Here is a 24,736-nt window from a genome sequence, read left to right as displayed (position 1 = left end):
TTTTCTTGGCCTCGGCCTTTTTCTAGTTCTTTCTATACTCTCTATCCTCCTCTAGGACTCAGCTCAGCTGTCCCCTTCTCCAGGAAGTTTTTCCCGACTCCCAGTCCAAGCTAGGTGTCCCTGCTGTGCTTCCCTAGCCCCATGGGCTTCCCAAACCCAATCCACTTTAGGTTGTCCCTGACTGGCAACGGTGTGTGTCCCCCAATGGACTGTGAGCCCCAGGAGGGCAAGACCTGAGGCTCAGTCCCTATAGTGCCCCCAACTCCCAGCACAGTTGGGTAGGTGCTTAGCACATTTTTTTGAGTGAATTAATAAATGGGTTCCACCACGACAAATTCCCTTGCTTATTGATTTACCAAAGCGTCTGAGCGACCCCTAGACCCTCACCTCAATTCCCAGAGGACTTGCTGTTATGCAAATAAGAGACGGCTAGGATTTTGCGATGGGGATGGCTCCACTCTATCTGTAAACAAAAAAATGGTCATATATGTGCTTCGGTCGGTCTTGGGTTGGCCCCAATAGTGGTCATATGGAAAACAAAAGGAAACACATCTTCAGTGTAAAATAATCGTCTTTTTGTAGTTGCAGTTTGTAAAAAATCCAAGATGACTCCTCATTCCTAGCCTGAGTGGTCTTTAGTAGTTTGCTGTGCAAGTTTCTCAAGATCCTCTTTTTTTTTTTCTCAACATAGTGAGATGGGTTGGGGTTGGGGGGTGTCTCACTATGTTGCCCCAGGCTGGTCTCGAACTCCTAGCCTCCTACCTCAGCCTCCGAAAGAGCTGGGATTACAAGTTCGAGCCACTGTGCACAGCCCATTAAGCTTCTTCTGTGTATAGTTTATCTCCTTAGCGTCTATTTTTAACCCATAGAGCATACAAGCTCCATCACTAGACCTCTGTGACCCCACACCTGCAGGCTAACCTTCTGACCCCTTACTTTTTTTTTTTTTTTTTTTTTTTGACAGAGTTTCACTCTGTCACCCAGGCTGGAGTGCAGTGGTGCGATCCTGGATCACTGCAACTTCCACCTCCTAGGTTAAAGCGATTCTCCTGCTTCAACCTCCCAAGTAGCTGGGATTACAGGCGTGCACCACCACACCAGGCTAATTTTTGTATTTTTTGTAGAGACAGGGTTTCACCATCTTGGCAAGGCTGGTCTCAAACTCCTGACCTCAAGTGATCCGCCCATTTTGGTCTCCCAAAATGCTGGGATTACAGGCGTGAGCCACGGCGCCCGGCTGTGGCCCCTTACTTTTTCTAGTAGGAGGTACTGCCTGTGCGTACAGGAAGTCCTCCTGACTGTCTGCCTTTTATCCTGCTGTAGACCCATTGACTAGAAGGAGTTCCTGCATAGGTGTGTGTCTGTGTGCGTGTGTGCATGTGTGTATGATCTCTGTGTGTGTGTAGTGCTTCGACAATCTAACCTAACCCTCTCTTACTAAAAGGAAGCCAGGCAATGGGTGTTAGGAGGAAATAAACACTGTAGCCTGGCGAATGCGTTTTTAAGAGCTTTTTATTGGCAACAGTGCAGAACCAAGGGGAGAGGGGACGGCCCATCGCCAATCTGCCCCAGACCCCCGGGGTCAGGTGCAAAATACAAAAACAGAACCACAAATACAGCATGGGGTGGGGGGGTCAGGGATTCATTGAATTGTGGTTGGCAGGGGCAAGCCCTGCTCACGCTCTCACACTCGCACCCAGAATTGTCAAAGATACAGATTGTAAAAATCTACGATCCCTCAGGCTTACTCACAAAAAATAAAATCTCATGTCCCCAACGAACCCAGAGTCAGACGACAGCTGGAGCATCGGCAGGGACAGTCAGAAAGGAGACAAGTGAAAACGGTCAGATGGACACAGGCGGAGGAGAAAAGACAGAGGGAGAGAGACCATCAGGAACAATCAGAGGGGTCGAGACGATCAGAAAAGGGTCAGCCCGAGAGAGGCTGAGCCAGAGTTTCTAGAAGCAGTTTCCAATTCAACGGCTTGCTTTGAGGGCCAACGTGACCTAGGCCGAGGCTGCAGAAGCGCTCACACACTCACGCGCACGCACACACACACATCCATATATAATATATTTACTTATACATAATAGATATAATTGCCTTTCGGAAACCAGGAAAGGGATAAATAGCTACGGAATGGGTCTGGGATCAGGACGGGAGACGCGCGACAAGGGGCACGTGGAATGTTTTTCATGCAGCACGGATGGAGGGCGGCGTGGTCCACCCCCCGATATTAAAAAATATAAATTTGCCTCATAAAGAAATCCTCATGAGATGAAGCGCAGGGAACGGCGGGGTGGGAGAGCCAAAACCAGGGTCGGGGCTGGGGGGACTCGGGCATGGAATCATGAGATTCCAACCCCTTGAGTCTGCCAGTCCAAAAATATTGGGGGTTTGGGGGTACCAAAGCCTCAGCTCTGAAATCTTCTCCAGAAAAATGTCACAACCCCTCACTCCCTTCCTAGAGAGGATGTGAGGGGCCAAGGGGTGGGAGAAGTTGGCGTCCTAGGCTGGGGATTGGTCGGGGGACCTTAAAGAAAAAGGCCAGGGCTGACGGTCCTGAGGAGAGAGAGAGAGGCCACGTGGATGGAGGACTGTCACCCCCTTCTCGGTTCTGTCACCCCCTTGAGTCTAACTCACTGTTGAGGGGAGGAAGAAGGAGGATGGACGGAAGGGAGACCGAGGAAAGGCTTTCGGGAGTGGGGGCATTATCCCTCCAGAGGGGTGCTGCCCCACCCAGCTGCACCCCACAATCTGGCCAACTCATTTCACAGTATAAATCACTCCAGCAGGACAGCATCACAGCACCCCTGCTGCCTGAAATCAGAGCGGCCCAACGAGGAAGGCCAGGTGGGTCGGCTGGCAGCGGGCAGGGTCTTGGGATAACACTGTCATCAGAAACAGGGCTGGGGGCTTATTTCGGGGTAGGGAGCCTTAGGAGGCCAGAAATTCCAATCAGAGCCAGTTTTTCTGGGAGGGAGTGGCTAGACAGTCAAGGAAGGACGTTCACATTTCAAAAGAAGTCTGGTGGGGGGATGAGATTATTCTAGGGGGGCATCGAATTCCCTTTAAGGGGGGGCTCACTTCTGCCCAGAGTAAAGAGGATCTCACCCCATGGAAATGTGGGATCGATAAGCTAAGGTCGGGAGTGCAGGGGAAACCAACCTAGGCACCCTCAAAAAAGGGTGGGTGTGGGAGACATTGGGTGGGGGGTGGCATTTTTCCTTGTTGAGCCTCTCTGGAGAGGACTCCAGCCCACCTCACAGCCTACCTCCCACCCCCGTCCCTTCATCCTCACACAGGACTGCCCGAAGGTGGGCGTCACCCCACCCCCCTCCCCACCCATCCCCAGAGCTTGGGTTGACGTCAGAGAGCCAACAGGCAGCTGGGGGTGTCCATCCCCTTCCCACCCCCTGTCCCCAAAGTCACCAGCTCTCCGGCCTCGCCGGGGCACAGAAACAAGAGGCAGGACAAAACACAAGGAATCCTCCTGTCCGATGGCAGTGGCGCAGTGGCCGCAGAGGGTCAGACGGAGGAGCCAGGGAGGCCGCACACCCACTTTGTCTCTTCCCCTCTCTCTCCTCCTTCTCCTCCTCCTCCTCCTCTTCCAAGTCTCTCTCCCCCGTGTGTTTGTTTGTTTTGTGTGTCTAAAGAGTTCACAGAGCGAGGAGGGAGGGCGAGTTCAGGGGATCGGAAGGCTGGTCACTGCCGCTGGTGCGTTGGGCGCCGGCGAACGCGGAGACCTCCGGGCAGGTGAGGACAAACGAAGAAGTGTACGAAGGGTTAACAACGGGGAAGGGGTCGCCGAGGACTTGAACTTCACTGTGTGTAAAGAGAGAAGCCGTCAGGTTGGGGGGTGCGTCTTGGCTGGTCTGGAAGGGCAGGGGCGGTGGTGGCGGGGGCGGCAGCAGCCAGCTGAAGCCATCTTCCTTAGCCGGTGCTGAGACCGGCAAATCTCTCACCTCCGCCAGCGGGCCCGGCCCGGGCCCCTCTTCGTAGGGAATCTTGCAGCCCGGTTTGTGGGCCACCAGCACAAACTCCAGACGTTCCTTCTCCTTTTGGAGCTCGGCGATCTCCGACTCCAGCTCTGCTTTTTCTTCCTCCAACTGATCTGTCTCCTGAGGCCAGGGAGGCCAGGTCACAGAAGAGAGAGGAAGGAGAAAAAAGCATGTCAGTGACCGGGAAACTCGGGTCATGGCTCCCTTGGACTTGCTGCTGGAAGGCAGCCCCGGGCTGAGAAAAAACACCTCCTGAGATGGAGTCCTGGTGGCCATGGGAGTTGGGGCAAGGGACCTGCCTTCCAGGAGCCTCAGTTTCCCCCATCTGTCCAAAGGATGGTACGGAAGGGGCCAGGTTTATGGGGAAGTTTCTGGTGTGCAGGAGGCACTCAGAGGTTTGTTGAATGAATGAACAATCGTTATGTGGTTGGTTTTGTTTTGCTTTTGAGACAGAGTCTCGCTCTGTCCCCCAGGCTGGAGTGCAATGGTGCAATCATGGCTCACTGCAGCCTGGACCTCCTGGGCTCAAGCGATCCTCCCACCAAAGTCTCCATAGTAGCTGGGACCACAGTGGTGTGCACCACCATGCCCAGCTAATTTTTCTCTTTTTTTTTTTTGGTAGAGACAAGTCCTCCGTATGTTTCCCAGGCTGGTCTCAAACTCCTGGGCTCGAGCAATCCTCCTGCCTTGGCCTCTCAAAGTGCTGGGATCACAGGCATGAGCCACTGTTATGTGTTTTTAATGTGTTCCCTTCTATTACCCCTCCCTCTCTACCTCCCAGGGAAGAGATAAAGTAGAGAAGGAAAGTTGACAATTCCCTTGTTCCCTCAAGGAGTAACAGCTCACCCTGCAGGCATCCAGCAGGGAACTCTCAGACCAAGGGAGGAGGTAGGAAGGGAGTGGGTTTTGGGGGATGCCACCAGCACCAGGAGAGCTGTAGGTGGCTAGGACAGGAGGTGGAATAATTTCATTTCACAGGCTTTCCAGAGTGTTACGGGTAGAAAGAGCCCAGGAGATTTGATGAGGGTTTGCAGAGATGGAGAAACTGAGGCAAAATGGGTTGTTACTTGCTGAAGACCACATGGGAGAAATGATGGGAGAGCCCCTCTCCCCAGGGGCCCCATGTGGCCCCTCGGGATGAAATGAAGGCTAGGAGAGTAGTGCGTGGGGTCAGGAAATGGGGGGGACCAGGAGTTGACTTAAGTCCATGGGGGTCTGTGTTTGTGCCCTGGGCTACCCCGTCTGGCCACACCAGTACCTAGTTCCATGTGTGGAACGTCTAGTTCTCAACCCAGGATAAGGGTACAGGTGGAGAGGGGGCAGAGAATGGGGAGAGAGCTCCCCTCAGCATCCCCTCTCCCACCCCAGGGCCTGTCCTCACCGCCTGGAGTCGGTCGGTCAGCTCTCTCCGCCGGTTCCTGCATTTAGCTGCTGCTAGTTTATTTCGTTCCCGGCGCACCCTTCGCTTCTCCTCTTCCTCTGGGGTGAGCTGAGTCAGGGAGATAGAGACAATGAGATTTGGGGATACAGCACTCCTCCACCCATCCCGAACCTCTACTTCTTTCAGAACCCCCAAGAGCCAAAAAACAAGCCTCCAGTCCTCGTTCGAGTAGCAAGGATCTTGGGGTTTCTGTAACACTGAGGCCTTAGTGGAGCCCCCCTCCATTCACAAGAAACTTCCTGCCTCTCTTGCTTCCCCCGACCCAGGCCAAGTTCTGATGTCCCTTACTCACCGTCTCCTCTCGGGGTCTCCTAGGCCGGGCTCGGGCTGGGCGGGCAGGCCCAGGCCCACTGGTAGTTCCGCTGGTGGAAGGCCCACCACTGCCACTCGCTCCGCCACTGCTGTAGCCACTCATGCCTGGCGTGGAGTAGCTGGTTCCCGGCATGTCGTAGGGGTCGACGACCGGGGGCTGGGAGGCCAGTGGCTGCCCCTGGGACTGGGCCATGGAAGAGATGAGGGTGGGTTGCACAAGCCACTGGAGGTCCTGGCTGGTTGTGATCGCGGTGACCGTGGGCACGAAGGAACCGGGCATTTCCCCGAGACCGGCGCACTCCTACGGGGTGACACATACACACACAGGCGTAGACACACAAACAAAGACACCGACACACACACACCCAACACACATAACACACACCGACCCCGTGAGTGAGCACAGGGTGAGCGAGTGTGGATGTGTGTGTCACAGGGAAAAAGCCACAACACCCACCCTTCCACTACACCGTGACGCAGTGGTTAATGAGAGGATTTCTGCTCAACTGGCTTCTACCTCCTCCTTCTTCCTCGGGGAAAGGTTGCACGGTTCCAGCGGGTGGTGAATCACACCCCGGGTTGGTGACTCTTAGGTGTGGGGGGTGGAGAGGAGGCTGGACACAGCCGGGTGACAGAACCCCCGGGACGGAGCCACAGCCACACACACAGCCACAACACCCCACCCCCACCCCAGAGGCAAGGGGAGGGAGAAGGAGAGGCCTTAGGCCAAGCCTTCCTCTACACTCACACACACACACCCCCCCCTCTGCGCGAGGTCCCATGCAGGGGCGGGGGTCCCAGTCAAAAGGGTGTTTGGGGAACGGGCCTAGGAGTTTAGAACAACGTTTCAAGTTACTGTCTCTTTTCAGAGTGAGACTGACGAGTGACAGTTTAGGATGAACGGACAGGTAGAGAAAAGTAACCACTGGGGCTCTCTCAGATGTCGAGGAGGGGGAATGGTGCGGGACCTGAGCCCCCAAGCCTCAGCAGCGCTCATCTCCCCCCTCCCGTAAATGGACTCCTGGAACTGCTCTGAAGGCTTAACTACTCTCTCGGGGGGCGTGGTGAGGGAAGGGCTGGCTCGTCGACCAATCAGAGTCCTGGGAACCCGGAGGGGGCGGAGCTCCTGGAGACCACCTGGCTGGTTGCCCTTCGGTTCGCGGTTCTAGTCCTGTCTTGGGACACACCGGAGGAACCGGGCATGAGGAGCAGAGGGAGTGTGAATGTGTCTGTGTGTGCCTGGAGAAGAGGGGACAGCCACCGTATCTCTCCAAGAAACGCCGGCACACAAGCAGACATCCCCTGCTCCTGAGAGCCCAGGGACCAGATCCCGGTAAGGGCCTCGCAGATCCATTGGGTCGCAGAGAGCCGCTCTTGTCACGACAGGGATCCCCTCCCTCTGCCTCTAGAGGCGCGGAAAAGAGACCCAGCCGGCAAGGAACCACGGGTTCCGGGGACAAAGAGGGGGAAGGAAAATGCACCCTACAAATAGGAAGGGAAAGCTGATTGGCCAAAGCGTGCGCCCCGGCGGCCAATCGAAACGCCGGGCTGCCCCCTCCCTTAGCAACGTGGCCCCGGCGTTCCAAAATAGAACGCTCCCGGGACGTCAGGGGCGGGGCGGACGAAGGGGGCGCCGCGCGCCGTGCGTGCCCCGCGTCAGACGGAGGATTCCAGCGCGTCAGCCGTTACGCACGGGTCCCCCGTTACGTCTCCGCGCAGGAGGCGGAGGCAGCGCGGCTGAGGGTTCGAGGCCCCTCTTCCCGATGGGTGGAGGGCGACCCGGCACCGAAGTGGGCGCTCCGAAGGAGGAGGAAAGGAAAAGAGACTACTGGAAGCTTCCCCGGGATTTCCCCCACCTGCCTAACTGCGCTAGCTTCAGGTCTGGGACCCGAGCAGGGGGCAGTCCCGGGGCCGGGCCAGCTCAAAGTTCTCAGCCCCGCTACCGCATACACGTTGCACTGAGCGGCGCATTACCCACCCCACCCCCACCCCGCCCCAAAGCCTACCCTCCCTGCCGCGTTCCCTCCTTGCGCTCCACGCACGCAACCAATTGCAAACATCTCCCGACTCTTTGCAGTTTGCAAAGTGCGCTGTGAGCCTTTTCCATCTCAGATCTAGGGTTCTGATGCGTCTTTATGTGGGGGTTGGGGGTTATTCTTTTCACCCTTGACTTAAAAAATAAAACCTACAAAGCAGCACCCCTACTATCAAAAACTTACCTGGGAGGCGGCGGCGGTGGGTGGACTGCCGAAGGAGTCCACCGAAGACAGATATTGAGACTCGGCAGAGGGTGAGGAGCTGCACCGGGAGCCGGAGTCGTAGTCTCCGGGGAAAGCCTGAAACATTTCCCTGGGCACAGGGGGGCCCCTGTGACCACGCTGAGGTCGCCGGGAAGCCAAGGCTATGGCCGGGTTGGGGAAGTAAGGTGCGAGTCCGGGGTGAGCCGTGGGAGTCCCGGGTGAGCTGAGGGAGTCCTCAAAGTACGCTGTCCGGGGAAGCTCGGGGAAGGAGCAACGTCCCGTTCCAACAATGGCAAAGTTTCTGTGCAGTCTTCCTGCGGTGCCCAGGCCCCCACAGGATGCCGCTGTACCTCCTGAAAGTGCAGGCTCCGTAGGACCCAGGGGCGAGGGAGGGGTTGCTCCCCCAGGGGCAGAAAGCGCTGTCCCGCTGTACAGAATCAGCTTCAGCTACGGTCTCCTCCACGCGTTCGGCGGGTCCCACGGGGGGAGGGGAGTAATAAAGAAGACGAAAAAAGTAAGTCGGTCCTCCAAAAGAAAATGAAGAAATATCTAGAAGAATCTTTCCAAAAACTTTCTCCCCGGAAAAAAAGATTAACGAAATTTCATAACCCCCAAGAAGAACCACAATAATCAAGTTTCCAAGTCTTGGTTCCGCGTGTCCCTGCCGTGGCCGTAGCTCTGAGTCTTATGAATGAAGCACAGACCCGCCAGCCTGTATTTATATGCCCGGGACCCGCCCCCCTGCTTACGTCACCCGCCCCTTGCTGGACAAACTTCCCCAAATCTCCGGCCCCGCCAAATCGAGTCCCGCACTGTCCAGCAAGAGGTCTGTTCTAGACTCGATCTGGTCACTTGCATGACCCTCGGGGCCCTGGGGGTCTCGGGGGTTGCGTTCCGGGCCACTCGGCAGGTGGGGATCCCGGCCCCGCCTTCCCGGAGTTCCTGTGACGCAATTAGCCATATAAGGAGCTCGGCCGGCGCGGCGGAGTGTTTGTTTGGTATCCTAGCAATGACGTCAGAGGGAATCCCTCGCTCGCTCGCTCGCGCGCGCCCGCGCCCCGCCCGCGCCTGCGCAGTGCCACGCCGCCCCTGGGGCTGGTAATAATAGGCGCTTAGACTAGCCCCGCAGGGCCCCCGCTGACCCGGGCGGGGAAGACCCCAGCCTGCAGGTCCCCTTCACCTCTGGCGCCCCCACCCACCCTGTTCTACCGCTGGTGCAGCGCCCCCATTCGAGAAGAAGAGCAGATCTCCAAAAGGAGACCCTGATTAGTGTGGTGTGGTCACGTAGTTGGGGAAACTGAGTCCCGAGCGGGCTGTGATGCTCAGGTGAAAGTGGAGGTAATGGAGGGATTCCTAGGCTCGTCCTGGTTTCTGTCCTGATTCGCTGTGCGAGCTTAGGAAATATTTTCCCTCTCTGAGCTTTAGCTTTAATCTTCCCCGCTGGGCAAAGGATGTGTGTCTTGGACCCTGCTGGCCTTCCAGGTCCGGCGTTTGGGAGGGATGCGGATTTGGAGGGGATGGGAAATGAAACTTAGAGAGAAGCCTCTCTTCTGATGGTGTTGGTAGTCTCTCCTTCCACCTTTTAATCCACCCGGGGACAAAGAATGTGTAAGAGGGAGGGGATATTATTATTAATTCTAATAATAATAATTAATGCCTTGTATTTGGCACTTGCCAAGCACAGCTCCTGTGCTACGCCTTTCAGTACAAGATTTGTAATCCTTAAAACAGCTCTGGAAGGTTAACAGAGAAAAATCTTCATTTTATAAAAGAAAAAAATGATACTCAGGGAGATTAAATGACTTGCCCAAGATCCCATCACAAGAAATTCAAACTCAGAATTGTCAAACTCCAGATTTCCTACCCTTTCCATTTCTTTTCTGATTTCTGAGACCCGCCTGGTTGGATGAAACTCCCTGAAAAACCTGTGTCTGGGGTTTGTTTAAATGATAATGGCAATATTAGTAGCTTCCACTTGTCAGGTCTTTTTTTATTTTTATTTTTTTTGTTTGAGACAGAGTCTTGCTCTGCCGCCAGGCTGGAGTGCAGTGGCGATCTCGGCTCACTGCAACCTCCGCCTCACCTTAGCCTCTCGAGTAGCTGGACTACAGGCGCGGGCCACCACGTCAAGCTAATTTTTATATGTTTAGTACAGACGGGGTTTCACCATATTGGTCAGGATGGTCTTGAACTCCTGACCTCATGATCCACCCGCCTCGGCCTCCCGAAGTGTCGAGATTACAGGCGTGAGCCACTGCGCCTGGCCTGTCAGGTCGTTCTAAGCTTTACAAAATCCTTCTCACTGCTCGTAGCGTGTACTGTTGCAATCTCAGCTCAGAGGGGTACAGCTGACTCCCTGAGCAAATCTACTTAGCAAATGGGGTTCATGAATCTGACTTTTTTTTTTTTTGACAGTCTTACTCTGTTGCCCAGGCTGGAGTGCAGTGGCACAGTCTCGGCTCACTGCAGCCTCCATCTCCCGGGTTCAAGTGATTCTCCTGCCTCAGCCTCCCAAGTAGCTGGGATTACAGGTGTGCACCACCACACCTGGCTAATTTTTGTTTTGTTTTGTTTTTTGAGACAGAGTTTTGCTCTTGTTGCCCAGGCTGGAGTGCAATGGCACGATCTCGGCTCACCGCAACCTCCGCCTCCCGGGTTGAAGTGATTCTCCTGCCTCAGCCTCCCAAGTAGCTGGGATTACAGGCATGTGCCACCATGCCTGGCTAGTTTTTTTGTATTTTTAGTAGAGACGGAGTTTCTCCATGTTGGTCAGGCTGCTCTCAAACTCCCAAACTCAGCTGCACCGCCCGCCTCGGCCTTCTTAAGTGCTGGGATTATAGGCGTAAGCCACTGTGCCCGGCCTAATTTTTGTGTTTTTAATAGAGATGGGGGTTTCACCATGTTGGCCAGGCCGGTTTCGAACTCCTAACCTCAGGTGATCTGCCTGCCTCGGTCTCCCAAAGTGCTGAGATTACATGCATGAGCCACTGTACCTGGACTGACTCGGGTATTTCAGATGCTACAGCCCCCAACTCTTAAGCACCCACTGGGAAGGGTGCTACCAGCTATTTCACAAACCTCAGAGAACCTAGCACATCCCTCCCAGTGCACAGCCTGGCCCAGCCCTGGGCACAGAGGAAGAAGCACTTTTAAAACATTGGATTTCACAGGTTGAGAGAGGGGCAGGGCCTGTCTCGGGGCCACACAGCAAGCCTGTGGCAGAGCCAAGGCGATGGTTCTTAATTTTCAGGGAGTCCTGATTCCCTGCCCCAATAGTAGGGAGGGTATAGGGAGATGCGGAAGGCTAGAGGGACTTGGGGGGCATACGTGGAGGTTCAAGTTTCCAGACAAAAGTCCAGCCTCAAGCCCACCCCCTGCCCTGTTCCCCCACGCCCCCTCTGTCTGCTACCAGCCAGGAGGGAGGGACAGAGACTGGGAGATGACACAGCAGCCACTAGTAGGCAGTGACTCGGCCCCAGCATCAGACAGGGAGTGACCCCTCATTCTTCTGTCTCATCCAAGCCCCTCATCTCCTCCTCCATGGAATAAAGGAAACATGCAAAGACCTACCCTGGCTGGCCAGAGACTCACACCCGACACAGGCAACACAGACATCCACACAGCCGCCCGCCAGGTCACGCGTGGGCAATCACCCACCGCCACATAGAAACAGCTTCACAGACACACGCCAGCATGCGGAAACACACACTGTCATATGGTTATCAACACACATGACACACATCCCTACACACACAAGAAGACGTAGGGTTCAGGTGTACAGCCAAGGACAGGTACGGACCCCCAAAACACACAGAGACCCCTAGATCTTTACTAAAGATGCATATATGATCTCACACATTGACACACACACAACACTCAGAGATCAAGAGAGCAACACACACATATACACATATACAGACACATATACACATATATACACACATATACACACACACATATACACACACACACAGACCAACAACCATGCATCCTGCAGACGGACTCGTGTAAAGCTCTTCACACAATCGTAACAAGAGCTAATTCTTCCCAAGAGCTTATATTAACTTATTTACTTCTCGCAACACTCCTGTGAGGTACAAATGATCATTTTACAGGAAAGGAAACAGAAGCCCAGAGAGGTGAAGTTATTCACCCAGAGTCACACAGCAAGTAAGTAGCAAAGCTGGAATAACACCATGCAGGGTGTCAGGCTTCAAAGTCTGTGCCTTGAACTATTATTATTATTTTGAGATAGGATCTTGCTCTGTCATCCAGGCTAGAGTGCAGTGATGCAATCATAGTTCACTGTAACCTCGAACTCCTGGCCTCAAGTAATCCTCCTGCTTCAGCCTCCCAAGTAACTAACAACTACAGGTGCGTACCACCATGCTTGACTAATTTTTTTTTTTTGAGACAGAGTCTCGTTTCTTCGCCCAGGCTGGAGTGCAATGGCATGATCTTGGCTCACTGCAACCTCCGCCTCCCAGATTTGAGCAATTTTCCTGCCTCAGCCTCCCCAGTAGGTGGGATTACAGGCATGTGCCACCACGCCTGGCTAATTTTTGTATTTTTAGTAGAGAAGGGGTTTCACCCTGTTGACCAGGCTGGTCTCGAACTCCTGACCTCAAGTGATCCACCCACCTCGGCCTCCCAAAGTGCTGGGACTACAGGCATGAGCCACTGTGTCCAGCCTAATTTTTTAATTCAAAAAAAAATGTTTTTAGAGTCAGGGTCTCACTTTGTTGCAGGCTGATCTCAAACTCCCGGCTTCAAGCGATCCTCCCACCTCAGCCTCCCAGAGCGCTGAGATTGCAGGAGTAAGCCACGGCACCTGGCTTTGAAATTTATTAAATGGGCTTATGTATGTCAATTTATTCTCACAGGGATGCTCATGTTCACGAAGACACTGGGCATTTATCCCCACACCATCGCAGACCCAGAAGCTAGGTGGCCTGGGCTTATGTTCTGCTTCTATCACCAAGTAGCTTGGTGAACTTGAGCTAGGACATCTGGGGCCTCAGTTTCCCTACCTGACAAAGGAGAACAGGATACAGTGCCTACTCATGAGACTGGTGGGAAGATATCATAAGGCTCCTGACAGATTGTACGTGCTTGTTTTGTTACTAAAACAAAGTCTTCCTGAACTTTATACATGTATACCCTCCTGACCCATATCTGTGGGTCACTTAAATTTATCACAGGCCCTAGGCACTGTGCCCCTGGGCCTAAGGGAGAAAATGGCCCTGGAGACACACACACACACACACACACACACACCCCCGCACTCACAGACATGACACACCTGCCCGCAGAGCATGGAGTGGGTAAATCAAGTTCTTCTCCATAAGGCTCATTCCTTGCCAGGCTCAGTGGCTCATGCCTGTAATCCCAGCACTTTGGGAGGCCAAGATGAGCAGATCACTTGAGCCCGGGAGTTCAAGACCAGCCTGGACAACAATGGCAAGACCCTATCTCTACTAAAAATACAAAAACTAGCCGGGTGTGGTGGCGTGTGCCTGTAGTCCCTATTCGGGAGGCTGAGGTGAGAGGATCACTTGAGCCTGGGGAGGGCGAGGCTGCAGTGAGCCATGATCATGCCACTGCACTTCCAGCCTGGGTGACAAAGTGAGACCTTGTCTCAAAAATAATAATAATAATAAATAAAATAAGAGGCTCCTCTTGGAAGGAGAGCTTCCAGGAGGAGGAGGACCTGAGCATGGGGGAGAGGGCTGGATCTCTGCTCTGGCTCCCAAGGGCTCAGCTCTGCTTGGGGGAGACGGGTGGGGGAGCCTTAGCCTTCTGCCTCCCGCAGGGTGGAGGTGGGTATCAGTGCCCATCCTGGCTTTCCTCAGAGTATCCTGTAAACAGCCCCCCGGCAGAGTCTGTGAAGGCCAGCCACACCACGTCCTTCCCACCTTCCTCTGGCCAAACCTCTGCTCTTCTGTTCCTCAGTTCCCCCAGCTGTAGAGCAAGAAGGTTGAGTGACGGCGGTCTTCGAAATTCCTTTCCAGCTCTGAAATTTAATAATACAGAGAAGGAGGAGGGCTGGGTGTGGTGGCTCACGCCTGTAATCCCAGCACTTTGGGAGGCCTAGGTAAGAGGATCGCTGGAGGCCAGGAGTTCAAGACCAGCCTGGGCAACATAGTGAGATCCCCCACCTCTACAAGAAATTTAAAAATTAGCTGGGCATGGTGGCACACACCTGTAGTCCCAGCCACTCGGGAGGCTGAGGCATGGGCATCACTTGAGCCCTGAGAGATTGAGGTTGCAGTGAGCTATGACTGTGCCACTGTACTCCAGCCTGGGCAACAGAGCGAGACCTTGTTCCCCCCCCAAAAAAATAAAAATAAAAAAATAGAAAGGAGGAAGAGGAGCTGCTGAAAACAAGCACTTAGGAAGCTGTGCTTAGCACTTTCACGCTCATTATCTCAGTTAAGCCTCACTCCACATCAGTCCTCTACATGAATTCTGTTTTGATCTCTTTGTACAGAAAAGGAAACTGAGGTACAGGGAGGTTAAGCCTGAGAGCAGTGCTTCTTAATTCGTGGTGATTACGGATTGCCCGGCGAGCCGGCAGATCTGCTGTGGTCATCTTTTTATTTTTATTATTTTATTTTATTTTGAGACAGAATTTCACTCTTGTAAAAACAGGCTGGAGTGCAGTGGCGCGATCTCAGCTCACTGCAACCTCTGCCTCCCAGGTTCAAGTGATTCTCCTGCCTCAGCCTCCCGAGTAGCTGGGATTACAGGTGTGTGCCACCACGCCTGGCTAATTTTTGTATTTTTTTTTTGAGACGGAGTTTCACTGTTGTTGCCCAGGCTGGAGTGCAATGGCGCAATCTCGGCTCACTGCAACCTCCGCACCCCCGGGTTCAAGCAATTTTCCTGCCTCAGCCTGTAGCTGAGATTACAGGCGTTGGCCACTACACCTGGCTAATTTTTTTTGTATTTTTAGCAGAGATGGGGTTTCACTATTTTGGTCAGGTTGGTCTCGAACTCCTGACTTCAGGTGATCCGCCTGCCTCGGCCTCCCAAAGTGCTGGGATTATAGGTGTGAGCCACCACGCCCAGCCTAATTTTTGTATTTTTTTTTTAAGTAGAGATGGAGTTTCACCATGTTGGCCAGGCTGGTCTCAAACTCTTGACCTCAGGTGATCCACCCACCTTGGCCTCCCAAAGTGCTGGGATTATAGGCGTGAGCCACCACACCCAGCCTATTTTATTATTATTATTTTAAGACGGAGTCTCGCTCTGTCACCCAGGCTGGAGTGCAGTGGCACGATCTTGGCTCACTGCAGCCTTCACCTTTCGGGTTCAAAAGATTCTCCTGCCTCAGCCTCCCAAGTAGCTGGGATTACAGGCGTGTCCTACCACGCCTGGCTAATTTTTTTGTATTTTTAGTAGAGATAGAGTGTCGCTATGTTGGCCAAGCTGGTCTTGAACTCCCAACCTCAAATGAACTCCTGACCTCAAATGATCTGCCTGCCTCAGCCTCCCAAACTGCTGGGATTACAGGTGTGAGCCACTGTGCCTGACCATTTTTTGCATTTCCAACAAGCCCCCTAGTAGTGCAGAAGCTTTGGCTCCAGGGACATCCCCTGGGAGGAACAAGGTCTGCGGGTTTCTGAGGCTCCAGAGGAGGGGAGGGGCATGTTCATGAGTGTGCACGTGCGGGTGTGTGTTTGACTGTTGTGACTGTGACCTCTGGGAGGGCAGATCCAGGCTGATTTAGTAAGGGCTGCCTCCTCAGTGCTCAGCATTGAATAGTGAGTGTGACTGGGTGGCTGAGCCGCTCCACACTGAGCAATCCCTTGGGCTTCCTGGAGGAGACGTCCCTGGAGTTTCAGGGAAGCAGAGTAACCCAGATTGGATACTGTTAGCTTGACCCTCCCAGTACCCCTGCATCCTGCATTATACTCCTCCCCATGGCTCCTGAGGCCCTGCACGACCTCCTCCGAGGGTGCCCTAGTCTCGTCTCTCCTCTCCCCTTTGTGTTCCAGATGCCTGGCCTCTCTCCCTGGACTTCAGGCCTTTGCAGGTGCTTTTCCCTCTGCCTGGGTCACTCTTCCCTTCGCTTCCTGTGGCTCATAGTCTTTTCCTCCAGGTCTTAACTCCTATAACCTCTCCTCCAGGAAGCCCTCCCTGATCTCCAGGCTGAGTCAAGGCCCCCTCTCCTGGGGTCCCTCTCTCCAACTCTGCCAATCTGGGCTCATCATTGTCTGGGGATGGGTTTGTCTCCCTCACTGGGTTGTGAGCTGGGTGAAAGCTCGGCCAAAACCATCCCGGTCACTGCCTCGTCCCCAGCATAGCACTTGGTACCCAATAGGTGGTTATTAAATATTTGTTCAAGCCAGGCACAGTGGTTCATGCCTGTAATCCCAGCACTTTGGGAGGCTGAGGCAGGAGAATCACTTGAGGCCAGAAGTTTGAGGCCAGCCCAGTCAACATAGTAAGACCCTGTCACTACAAAAAAGTTTAAAATAAAAACAATATAATATAATATAAGAATAAATGAGGCAGGGCTGGTGGCTCACGCCTGTAATCCCAGCACATTGGGAGACTGAGGCGAGCAGATCACTTCAGGCCAGGAGTTCGAGACCAGCCTGGGCAACATGGTGAAACCCCATCTCTACTAAATATACAAAAATTAGCTGGGCACAGTGGCACATACCTGTAATCCCAGCTACTTGGTTGCTGAGGCACGAGACTCTCTTAAACCCAGGAGGCAGAGGCTTCAGTGAGCCGAGATTGTGCCACTGCACTCCATCCTGGGTGACAAAGCTAGACTCTGTCTCAGTAAATAAATAAATAAATAAATGTTTGTTAAGTAAATGGATCTTCACCATTCATTCATTTACTAATTCCTAAACCCTGACAGACTCTCAGACAGAAACATATCTGAGCCTCTTTTTTTTGTTTGTTTTTTGAGACAGAGTCTTGTTCTGTCACCCAGGCTGGAGTCCAGTGGCGCAATCTCGGCTCACTGCAACCTCCACCTCCCGGGTTCAAGCAATTCTCATGCCTCAGCCTCCCTGAGTAGCTGGGATTACAGGCGTGTGCCACCACGCCCGGTTAATTTTTTGTATTTTTAGAACAGACGGAGTTTCGCCATGTTGGACAGGCTGGTTTTGAACTCCTCACCTCAGGTGATCCGCCTGCCTCAGCCTCCCAAAGTGCTGGGATTACAGGCATGAGCCACCACACACCTGGCCAACCTCTCTTTTGCCGTGAGGACAGAGACAGATACACACGTAGACAGGCTGAGATGTCCACATATACACCCTATCCACAGATCTCAACAGGCAGACACCTTTCACCTTTGTCTGTACAGGCACCTGATGACTATTTGTTTATTTTTGTTTTTGCTTTTGTTTTGAGACAAGGTCTTGCTGTCGCCCAGGCTGGAGTGCAGTGGCGCAATCTCGGCTCACTGCAGTCTGGACCTCCTGGGCTCAATGGTCCTCCTGCCTAGGCCTCCCAAAGTGCTGGGATTAAAGGCATGAGCCACCATGCCAGGCGACAAGATGACTATTTGAACACACGATCACACACACAGAGCAAAACACGTGCAGTTGTGCAAACACATCACATAGGTGTTCACACCCCAAACACAGTAAATGACACACACCTTTGTCTACATAGACTTACACATCTCCACACACACACAAATGGGTAGAGCTAGGACCCCTGCTCTCACAGTGATACGCTCAGAGCTGTGGACTTGAAGAATGTCTTCTTTTTTTCTTTTCTTTTCTTTTTTTTTTTTTTTTTTTTTGAGACAGGGTCTCCCTCTGTCGCCCAGGCTGGAGTGCAGTGGCTCGATCTCAGCTCACTGCAGCCTCCACCTCCCAGGCTCAAGGGATCCTCCTGCCTCAGCCCCCCAAGTAGTAGCTGGGACTACAGGCGCCCGCTGCCATGCCTGGCTAATTTTCATATTTTTTGTAGATACGAAGTCTCACTATGTTGCCCAGGCTGTTCTCGAACTCCTGAGCTCAAGCGATCCACTCGCCTGGGCCTCCCAAAGTGCTAGGGCTATAGGCCTGAACCACTGTGCCCGGCCTACTTGAAGAATTTCTTAGATATCCATACAGACATGTGTGCAAAGGTTCACTCACAGTCACACCGGTACGAAAGAGCTCCTAAAGACCACTGACTTGGCCGGGCGCGGTGGCTGACGCCTGTAATCCCAGCACTTTGGGAGGCCGAGGCAGGCAAATCATGAGATTAGGAGTTTGAGACCAGCCTGGCCAACATGGTGAAACCCCATCTTTTCTAAAAATGCAAAAAATTAGCTGAGTGTATTGGTGGGCACCTGTAATCCCAGCTACTCGGGAGGCTGAGGCAGGAGAATCACTTGAACCCGGAAAGTGGAGGTTGCAGTGAGCCAAGATCGTGCCACTGCACTCCAGCCTGGGCAACAGAGTGAGATTCCATCTCAAAAAACAAAAAACAAAAAGAACCACTGACTTGCTTGGAGTGGCATCCAAATCTATAGAACAAGGCACTCTAGGCACACAGATACACGGAATCACACCCCTAGCTTCCACTGCCACGCAGCCTCTTCCACACACACTCACAGCTACACACACACACACGGGTTCACATATATGGGTATGCACAGAGTAGGGCAGACACACCTAGGTACAAACACAGACCTAAGCAGAGAGCCACCCTTGGATACAGACTTGTCCCAGGCCCTGGCCAGGGGTGCCACTCACTGTGGGGGCTGTCTCTCACCCACCCCCAATCCAGGGGGCACACACTGTGCAATGTATCACTCACTGACTACAACCACTCCAGGCATTGGGTGGTGAGAGTGCTTAGTGAGGCTGGAGTAAGCCAGGAGGACTTCCTGGTGGAGGTGGATCTAGATAATCATCATTGAGTTCTGAAGAGTTATGAATGAGGAGGGAATCCCTGAAGCACTCTCTCTCTACTACAGACATATATAACCAAAGAAGAGGCAGCAGGAAGGACTGCAGGGAGGTAAGAAGTAGAACTGGACCAAGGCAGTGAGGGTGACTGTTTTGGAGGCCTTCCTAGTTGAACTTAGGGATAAACATAATGTGTACTTGGCCAGGCACGGTGGCTCATGCCTGTAATCCTAACACTGTGGGAGGCCAAGGCGGGTGGATCACCTAAGGTCTGGAGTTCGAGACCAGCCTGACCAACATGGTGAAACCCCCATCTCTTCTAAAACTACAAAAATTAGCTGGGCGTGGTGGTAGGGGCCTGTAATCCCTGCTACTTGGGAGGCTGAGACAGGAGAATCGCTTGAACCTGGGAGGTGGAGGTTGCAATGGGCCGAGATCGCACCACTGCACTCCAGCCTGGGCAACAGAGCGAGACTCCATCACAAAAAAAAAAAAAAAGAAAAAAGAAACAAACAAAAAATGAGAAAATAATATGCTTAGTACTAAGAATCATAACAGAGTCACTTGAGAAAGCTTACAGTGTATGTACCAAGTGCCACACATACAGATGCAGTTGACTCTTTTTTTTCTTCTTCTTCTGTTTTTTTTTTTTTTTTTGAGACAAGGTCTTATTCTGTCACACAGGCTGGAGTGCAGTGGCACAATCTCAGCTCACTGCAACTTCCATCTCCCAGGCTCAAGTGATCCTCCCACCTCAGCATCCTGAGTAGCTGGGACTACAGGCATGAGCCACCATACCCAGCTAATTTTTTGATTTTTTTGTAGAGATGGGATCTCACTATGTTTCCCAGGCTGGTCTCGAACTCTTGGGCTCCAGCGATCCACCCACCTTGGCCTCCCAAAATGTCGGGATTACAGCTGTGCCACCAAAAAAGCTAGAGGATAGATTGAGCTCAGGAGTTCAAGACCAGCCTGGGCAACATAGTGAGATGTCATCTCCATTATTTAAAAGAAAAAAAAACGTAGAATGCCTAGAACAGCACCTGGCAGGAATGTATGTTCCCCATAAGCGTAGCTATTACAGTAATAGTAATTTTTCTTTTTTTTTTTTTTTTTTTTTTTTTTTTTGCGATAGGATCTTGTTCTGTTGTCTAGGCTGGAGTACAGTGGTGCAATCAATAGCTCACTGCAGTCTGAAACTCCAACACTCCAGCAATCCTCCCGCCACAGCCTCCTGAGTACCTGGGACTACAGGTGCACACCACCACATCCAGCTAATTTTTAAATTTTTTCTTTGTAGAGAAGGGGTCTTGCTATGATGTCCAGGCTGGTCTTGAACTTCTGGCCTCCAAGGGATCCGCCTACCTCTGCCTCATGAATCACTGTGCCTGGCTTAATAATGATTGTTAATACCCCCACTCAACAGATGAGGAAACTGTCCCTTAGGCCTCAGTCCCTTAGGGAACTTGCAGGCTTATGGGTAGTGAGGCCCCGCTGGCCTGGGGTGGGTGGAGTCAGGGCCTCCCCAGGCCGGGTGTTGAGTGTGCGTGTGTGCCTCTGTGTGTGTAAGCACACTGGTGATTCCATTGTCCTCCTGACTGACTCTTACGACCAAAGTCTCTTACGATTTGGTGATTCTCTGCGCAAACACTCAGACCCCATCCCACCCCTGTGGGTCACCCAGTCGCTGCCCACAAGCCGCAGCCTCCCCGTCACACCCACACGTGCTTCCTCCTCACCCGCCAGGGCCTCCCCACAGGCTCTCCTTCCCAAACGTTCTCCTTCCTGCCCCACGTGGACGCCTGCGGCTGGGTGGTCTCTGGCTGTAGCCACCCTGTCCCTGACTCAGGCCCCATGCCCCCTCACTGACCCCTATGTGCCCGGCCCAACCCCCGCAGCCAGACGGCCACTCGGGGGTGTTACGGGCGGTCACAGCAGGCCACGTGCCCAGGGTGGCTGAAATCCGCCTGTGATTCAGTCGGCTTGTCTAGGCTGCCGGGGGTGCCCTGGCCGGGTGATGTCAGCGGCCAGGTATGTGGCTGGGGTTTCTCCCGGGGTGACTCAGGTTCCTGAACTACCCTTTCCCTCCTGCAGACACTCTGGGCTGCTGTCCAGGGCAGGCAGCCGGCTGGCTGCCTGACACTCCCTTCCCTGGCCCCCTCCACGCCCTCTTCAGCACAGAGCTGTGGGAACAGCAGGGCTGGGGGACTGGCACAAGAGGGATCCCAGAGGCCAGGGCCCCAGCCCAGCCTTCCCCTAAGACCAGGACTCACAAGTGGTTGTAGGATGACATTCATTCATTCATTCAATCAGCCATTCAAATATTTAATCAGCACACCTACACACACACACACACACACACACACACACACACACACCGCAGTCACACACTCTAGGTGCTGGGGACAGAGCAGGAAACAAGACAGACAAAAATAAAAATTTCCTCAAATGGCCGGACATGGTGGCTCACTCCTGTAAACTCAGCCAGCACTTTGGGAAGCCAAGGCAGAAGGATTGCTTGAGCCCAGAAGTTTGAGACCAGCCTGGGCAACATAGTGAGACCCCATCTCTACAAAAAAATAAGCCTGTAGCCCCAGCTACTCAGGAGGCTGAGGCAAGAGGATCGCTTAAGCCCAGGAGGTCAAGGCTGCAGTGGGCTGTCATCACGCCACTGCGCTCCAGCCTGTGTGACAGAGCCAGAGCCAGACCCTATCTAAAAAAAAAAAAAAAAATTAGCTGAGCATAGTGGCGGGCACCTGTTATCCCAGTCACTTGGGAGGCTGAGGCAGGAGAATCGCTTGAACCCGGGAGGAGGAGGTTGCAGTGAGCCGAGATCGTGCCACTGCACTCCAGCCAGGGAAAGAGAGTGAGACTCTGTCTCAAAAAAGAAAGAAAGAAAGAAAGAAAATTCCTCACAAAGCCCTTATCAGTATCTGCACCTAGTGCATTATTATTATTATTATTATTATTATTATTGTTGTTGTTTTTGACACAAAGTCTCACTCTGTCGCCCAGGCTGGAGTGCAGTGGCATGATCTCGGTTCACTGCAACCTACACCTCCCGGGTTCAAGTTATTCTCCTGCCTCAACCTCCCGAGTAGCTGGAATTACAGGCACACACCACCAAGCCTGGTTAATTTTTTTTGTATTTTTAGTAGAGACAGGGTTTTGCCATGTTGGCCAGGCTGGTCTCGAACTCCACACCTCAGGTGATCCACCCTTCTCAGCCTCTCAAAGTGCTGGGATTACAGGCGTGAGCCACCGTGCCTGGCCTATTGTTATTGCTATTATTGCCCCCCTCCAAATTCCACTAGCCTGTGAAACTCAGGCTGGTTTCTCTTCCTCCAGGCAGCTCTCCAAACAGCTCATGTTTTTCTTTCTTTCTTTCTTTCTTTTTTTTTTTTTTTTTGAGAGGGAGTCTTGCTCTGTCACCAGGCTAGAGTGCAGTGGTGCAATTTCGGCTCACTGTAACCTCTGCCTTCCGAGTTCAAGTGATTCTCCTGCTTCTGCCTCCTGAGTATCTGGGACCACAGGCATGCGCCACCACGCCCAGCTAATTTTTGTATTTTTAGTAGAGATGGGGTTTCACCAGGTTGACCAGGATGATCTTGATCTCTTGACCTTGCGATCTACCTGCCTCGGCCTCCCAAAGTGCTGGGATTACAGGTGAAAGCCACCAGGCCCAGCAAAACAGCTCATTTCTTATAGTTCCCAGCCCCAAAATAGTCCTAGGAGGAAGTCCTTTCTGGAGTCTGACCCTCAGTCTGCCTGCTTCAAATGTGCTCTTTCATCCCTCTTTCACTTCCCACTTTCCCAGTCCCATGGAGTAATTTGAACCTCAATTCCATCCCGTCCCAACTTCACCCTTCATTTACCTTTCCTGAAACCAGACCATGGCTGGGCCTTGTAGCCATTGGGGTGTTCCAGATGCAGCTTCATTATGTCCCAACTGGCCCTGGAGAAGGTCTGGAACATGCCCATGGTACAGGAAGGAAAGTGAGACTCAGGGCATTTGTGTACCTAGTAACACAGGACTACAGAGCTAAAGCCTGCATCTGCAACCCAGATTCTAGACACGCACACGCACATCCAAGGACACACACAGAGGAAGTAATAATACTGACAACAATCAAAACAGGTATTTTGTAAATGTTTGTTTTCTGCCATGCATTTTCTAAATGCTTTCCATATGAACTCATTTACTCTCCCACAACAGTCCCATAAACTGGGTCTGTTATTCTCCCTATTTGACAGGTGAGGAAACCGAGTGCATAGAGGTCCTAATGCTAGTACGAGGAAGGCCACACAGTTTGGCCGGATGCGGTGGCTCACGCCTGTAATCCCAGCACTTTGGGAGGCTGAGGCAGGCGGATCACTTGAGGTCAGGAGTTTGAGATCAGCCTGGCCAACATGGTGAAATCTCGTCTCTGCTAAAAAATACACAAAAATTAGCTGGGCGTGGTGCAGGCAGGAGAATTTGGGAGGCAGAGGTTGCAGTGAGACGGAATCACACATCTGAACTCCAGCCTGGGTGACAGAGTGAGACTCTGTCTCAAAAAAAAAAAAAAAAAAAGACAACAGAGTTCAAATCCATAGTTTTTGGGGTTTTTTTAATTTTTGTTTTTGTTTTTTGTTTTGAGACAAAGTCTCACTCTGTCGCACAGGCTGGAGTACAGTGGTGTAATCACAGCTCACTGCAGCCTTGACCTCCTGGTCTCTGATGATCCTCCCACTACAGCCTGCCAAGTAGCTGCGACTCCAGGTGTGCACCACCATGCCCGGCTAATTTTTGTTTTGTTTTTATTGTTCTTGTTGTTGTTTGAGACGGAGTTTCACTCTTGTTGCCCAGGCTGGAGTGCAATGACGCAATCTTGGATCACTGTAACCTCCACCTCCCGGGTTTAAGCAATTCTTTAGCTTCAGCCTTCCGAGTGGCTGGGATTACAGGCACCCACCACCATGCCTGGCTTTTAAAAAAAATTTTTAGTAGAGATGGGGTTTCACCATGTTGGCCAGGCTGGTCTCGAACTCCTGACCTCAGGTGATCCACCCTCCTTGGCCTCCCAAATTGCTGGGATTACAGGCATGAGCCACTGAGCCTGGCCTAATTTTTGTATTATGTGTAGAGACAGGGTCTCACCTTGCCCAGGCTGGTCTTGAACTCCAGGTCTCAAGTGATCCTCCTGCCTTAGCCTCCCAAAGTGCTGGGATTGCAGGTGTGAGCCAGTGCACCTGGCCTCCTACTCCACGTGGCCCTGATATGTGCCATGAGGCTCTGATATGTGCCATGCACTGTGGGGGGGGGGGTGCCAAAAATTAGAGCTACATGGCTACAAAGACCCTCCTGTGCTATGGCCCACTCAGCTTCTAGACACACACAAAAGACCCAGTACCACGAAATCACTTGCAGGGTTACATGGATGTGTGTGCTCTACATGGACATAAGAGTCATTGATTCATTTACCCAACAAGGAATTACTGAGCACCTTCTTTGTGCAGGGTGGTGCTGGGGACCTGGCAGTGACCACAACAGCCCTGGGTCCTGCCCTCACAGGGTGCACAGTCCAGTGGGGGGGATGGACAGTAAACAAAGGAACAAATATATAATTAGACATTGCAATTAATGCTGTGGAGGGAGCTCTGAAAAATAATCTGCACGCAAACGCTGGTACCTGCATGGTTACACATAGAAATCCAGAAACACACATGGCTAGGCACGGTGGCTCATGCCTATAATCCTAGCACTGTGGTGGGAGGCCGAGGTGGGAGGATCACTTGGGGCCAGCAATTGGAGACCAGCCTGGGCAACACAGCAAGATCCTGTCTCTACAAAAAAAAATAGAAAATTAGCCGAGTGTAGTGGCGCT

General features: G+C 52.6%; 1 protein-coding gene across 3 annotated transcripts; it reads right to left on the bottom strand.

Moving 5' to 3' along the window:
* Positions 1-1,494: 1,494 nt before the first annotated feature.
* On the bottom strand, positions 1,495-8,924 carry FOSB (FosB proto-oncogene, AP-1 transcription factor subunit). Of its 3 annotated transcripts, XM_054540704.2 has the most exons (5): positions 7,975-8,895; positions 5,736-6,056; positions 5,384-5,491; positions 3,967-4,122; positions 1,495-3,826 (listed from the first exon to the last, which is right to left on the bottom strand). In XM_054540704.2, exons 1-5 carry the CDS (start codon positions 8,098-8,100, stop codon positions 3,824-3,826), a joined length of 714 nt encoding a protein of 237 aa, XP_054396679.1. In that variant the 5' UTR covers positions 8,101-8,895; the 3' UTR covers positions 1,495-3,823. The 3 variants fall into 3 exon arrangements, with proteins under 3 accessions (XP_054396679.1, XP_002829454.4, XP_063575644.1); XM_002829408.6 differs by having other exon boundaries at positions 1,495-4,122; positions 7,975-8,924; XM_063719574.1 differs by having other exon boundaries at positions 1,495-4,122; positions 5,736-5,939; positions 7,975-8,855.
* Positions 8,925-24,736: the final 15,812 nt, after the last annotated feature.

This window comes from Pongo abelii, chromosome 20 (genome assembly GCF_028885655.2).
Source record: "Pongo abelii isolate AG06213 chromosome 20, NHGRI_mPonAbe1-v2.0_pri, whole genome shotgun sequence".
Classification (NCBI taxonomy): domain Eukaryota; kingdom Metazoa; phylum Chordata; class Mammalia; order Primates; family Hominidae; genus Pongo; species Pongo abelii.
Note: the sequence above shows the minus strand (reverse complement) of the source record. Positions and strands in the feature narration are given on the sequence as shown.

Coding starts and splice junctions, on each gene's coding strand:
- FOSB (XM_002829408.6), bottom strand. CDS start 8,100: ATGTTTCAGGCTTTCCCCGGAGACTACGACTCCGGCTCCCGGTGCAGC. Junction 6,057..7,974: donor CCACCGCCGCCGCCTCCCAG/GTAAGTTTTTGA, acceptor GTCACCCCGTAG/GAGTGCGCCGGTCTCGGGGA. Junction 4,123..5,383: donor TGACCGACCGACTCCAGGCG/GTGAGGACAGGC, acceptor CCCTGGCCTCAG/GAGACAGATCAGTTGGAGGA.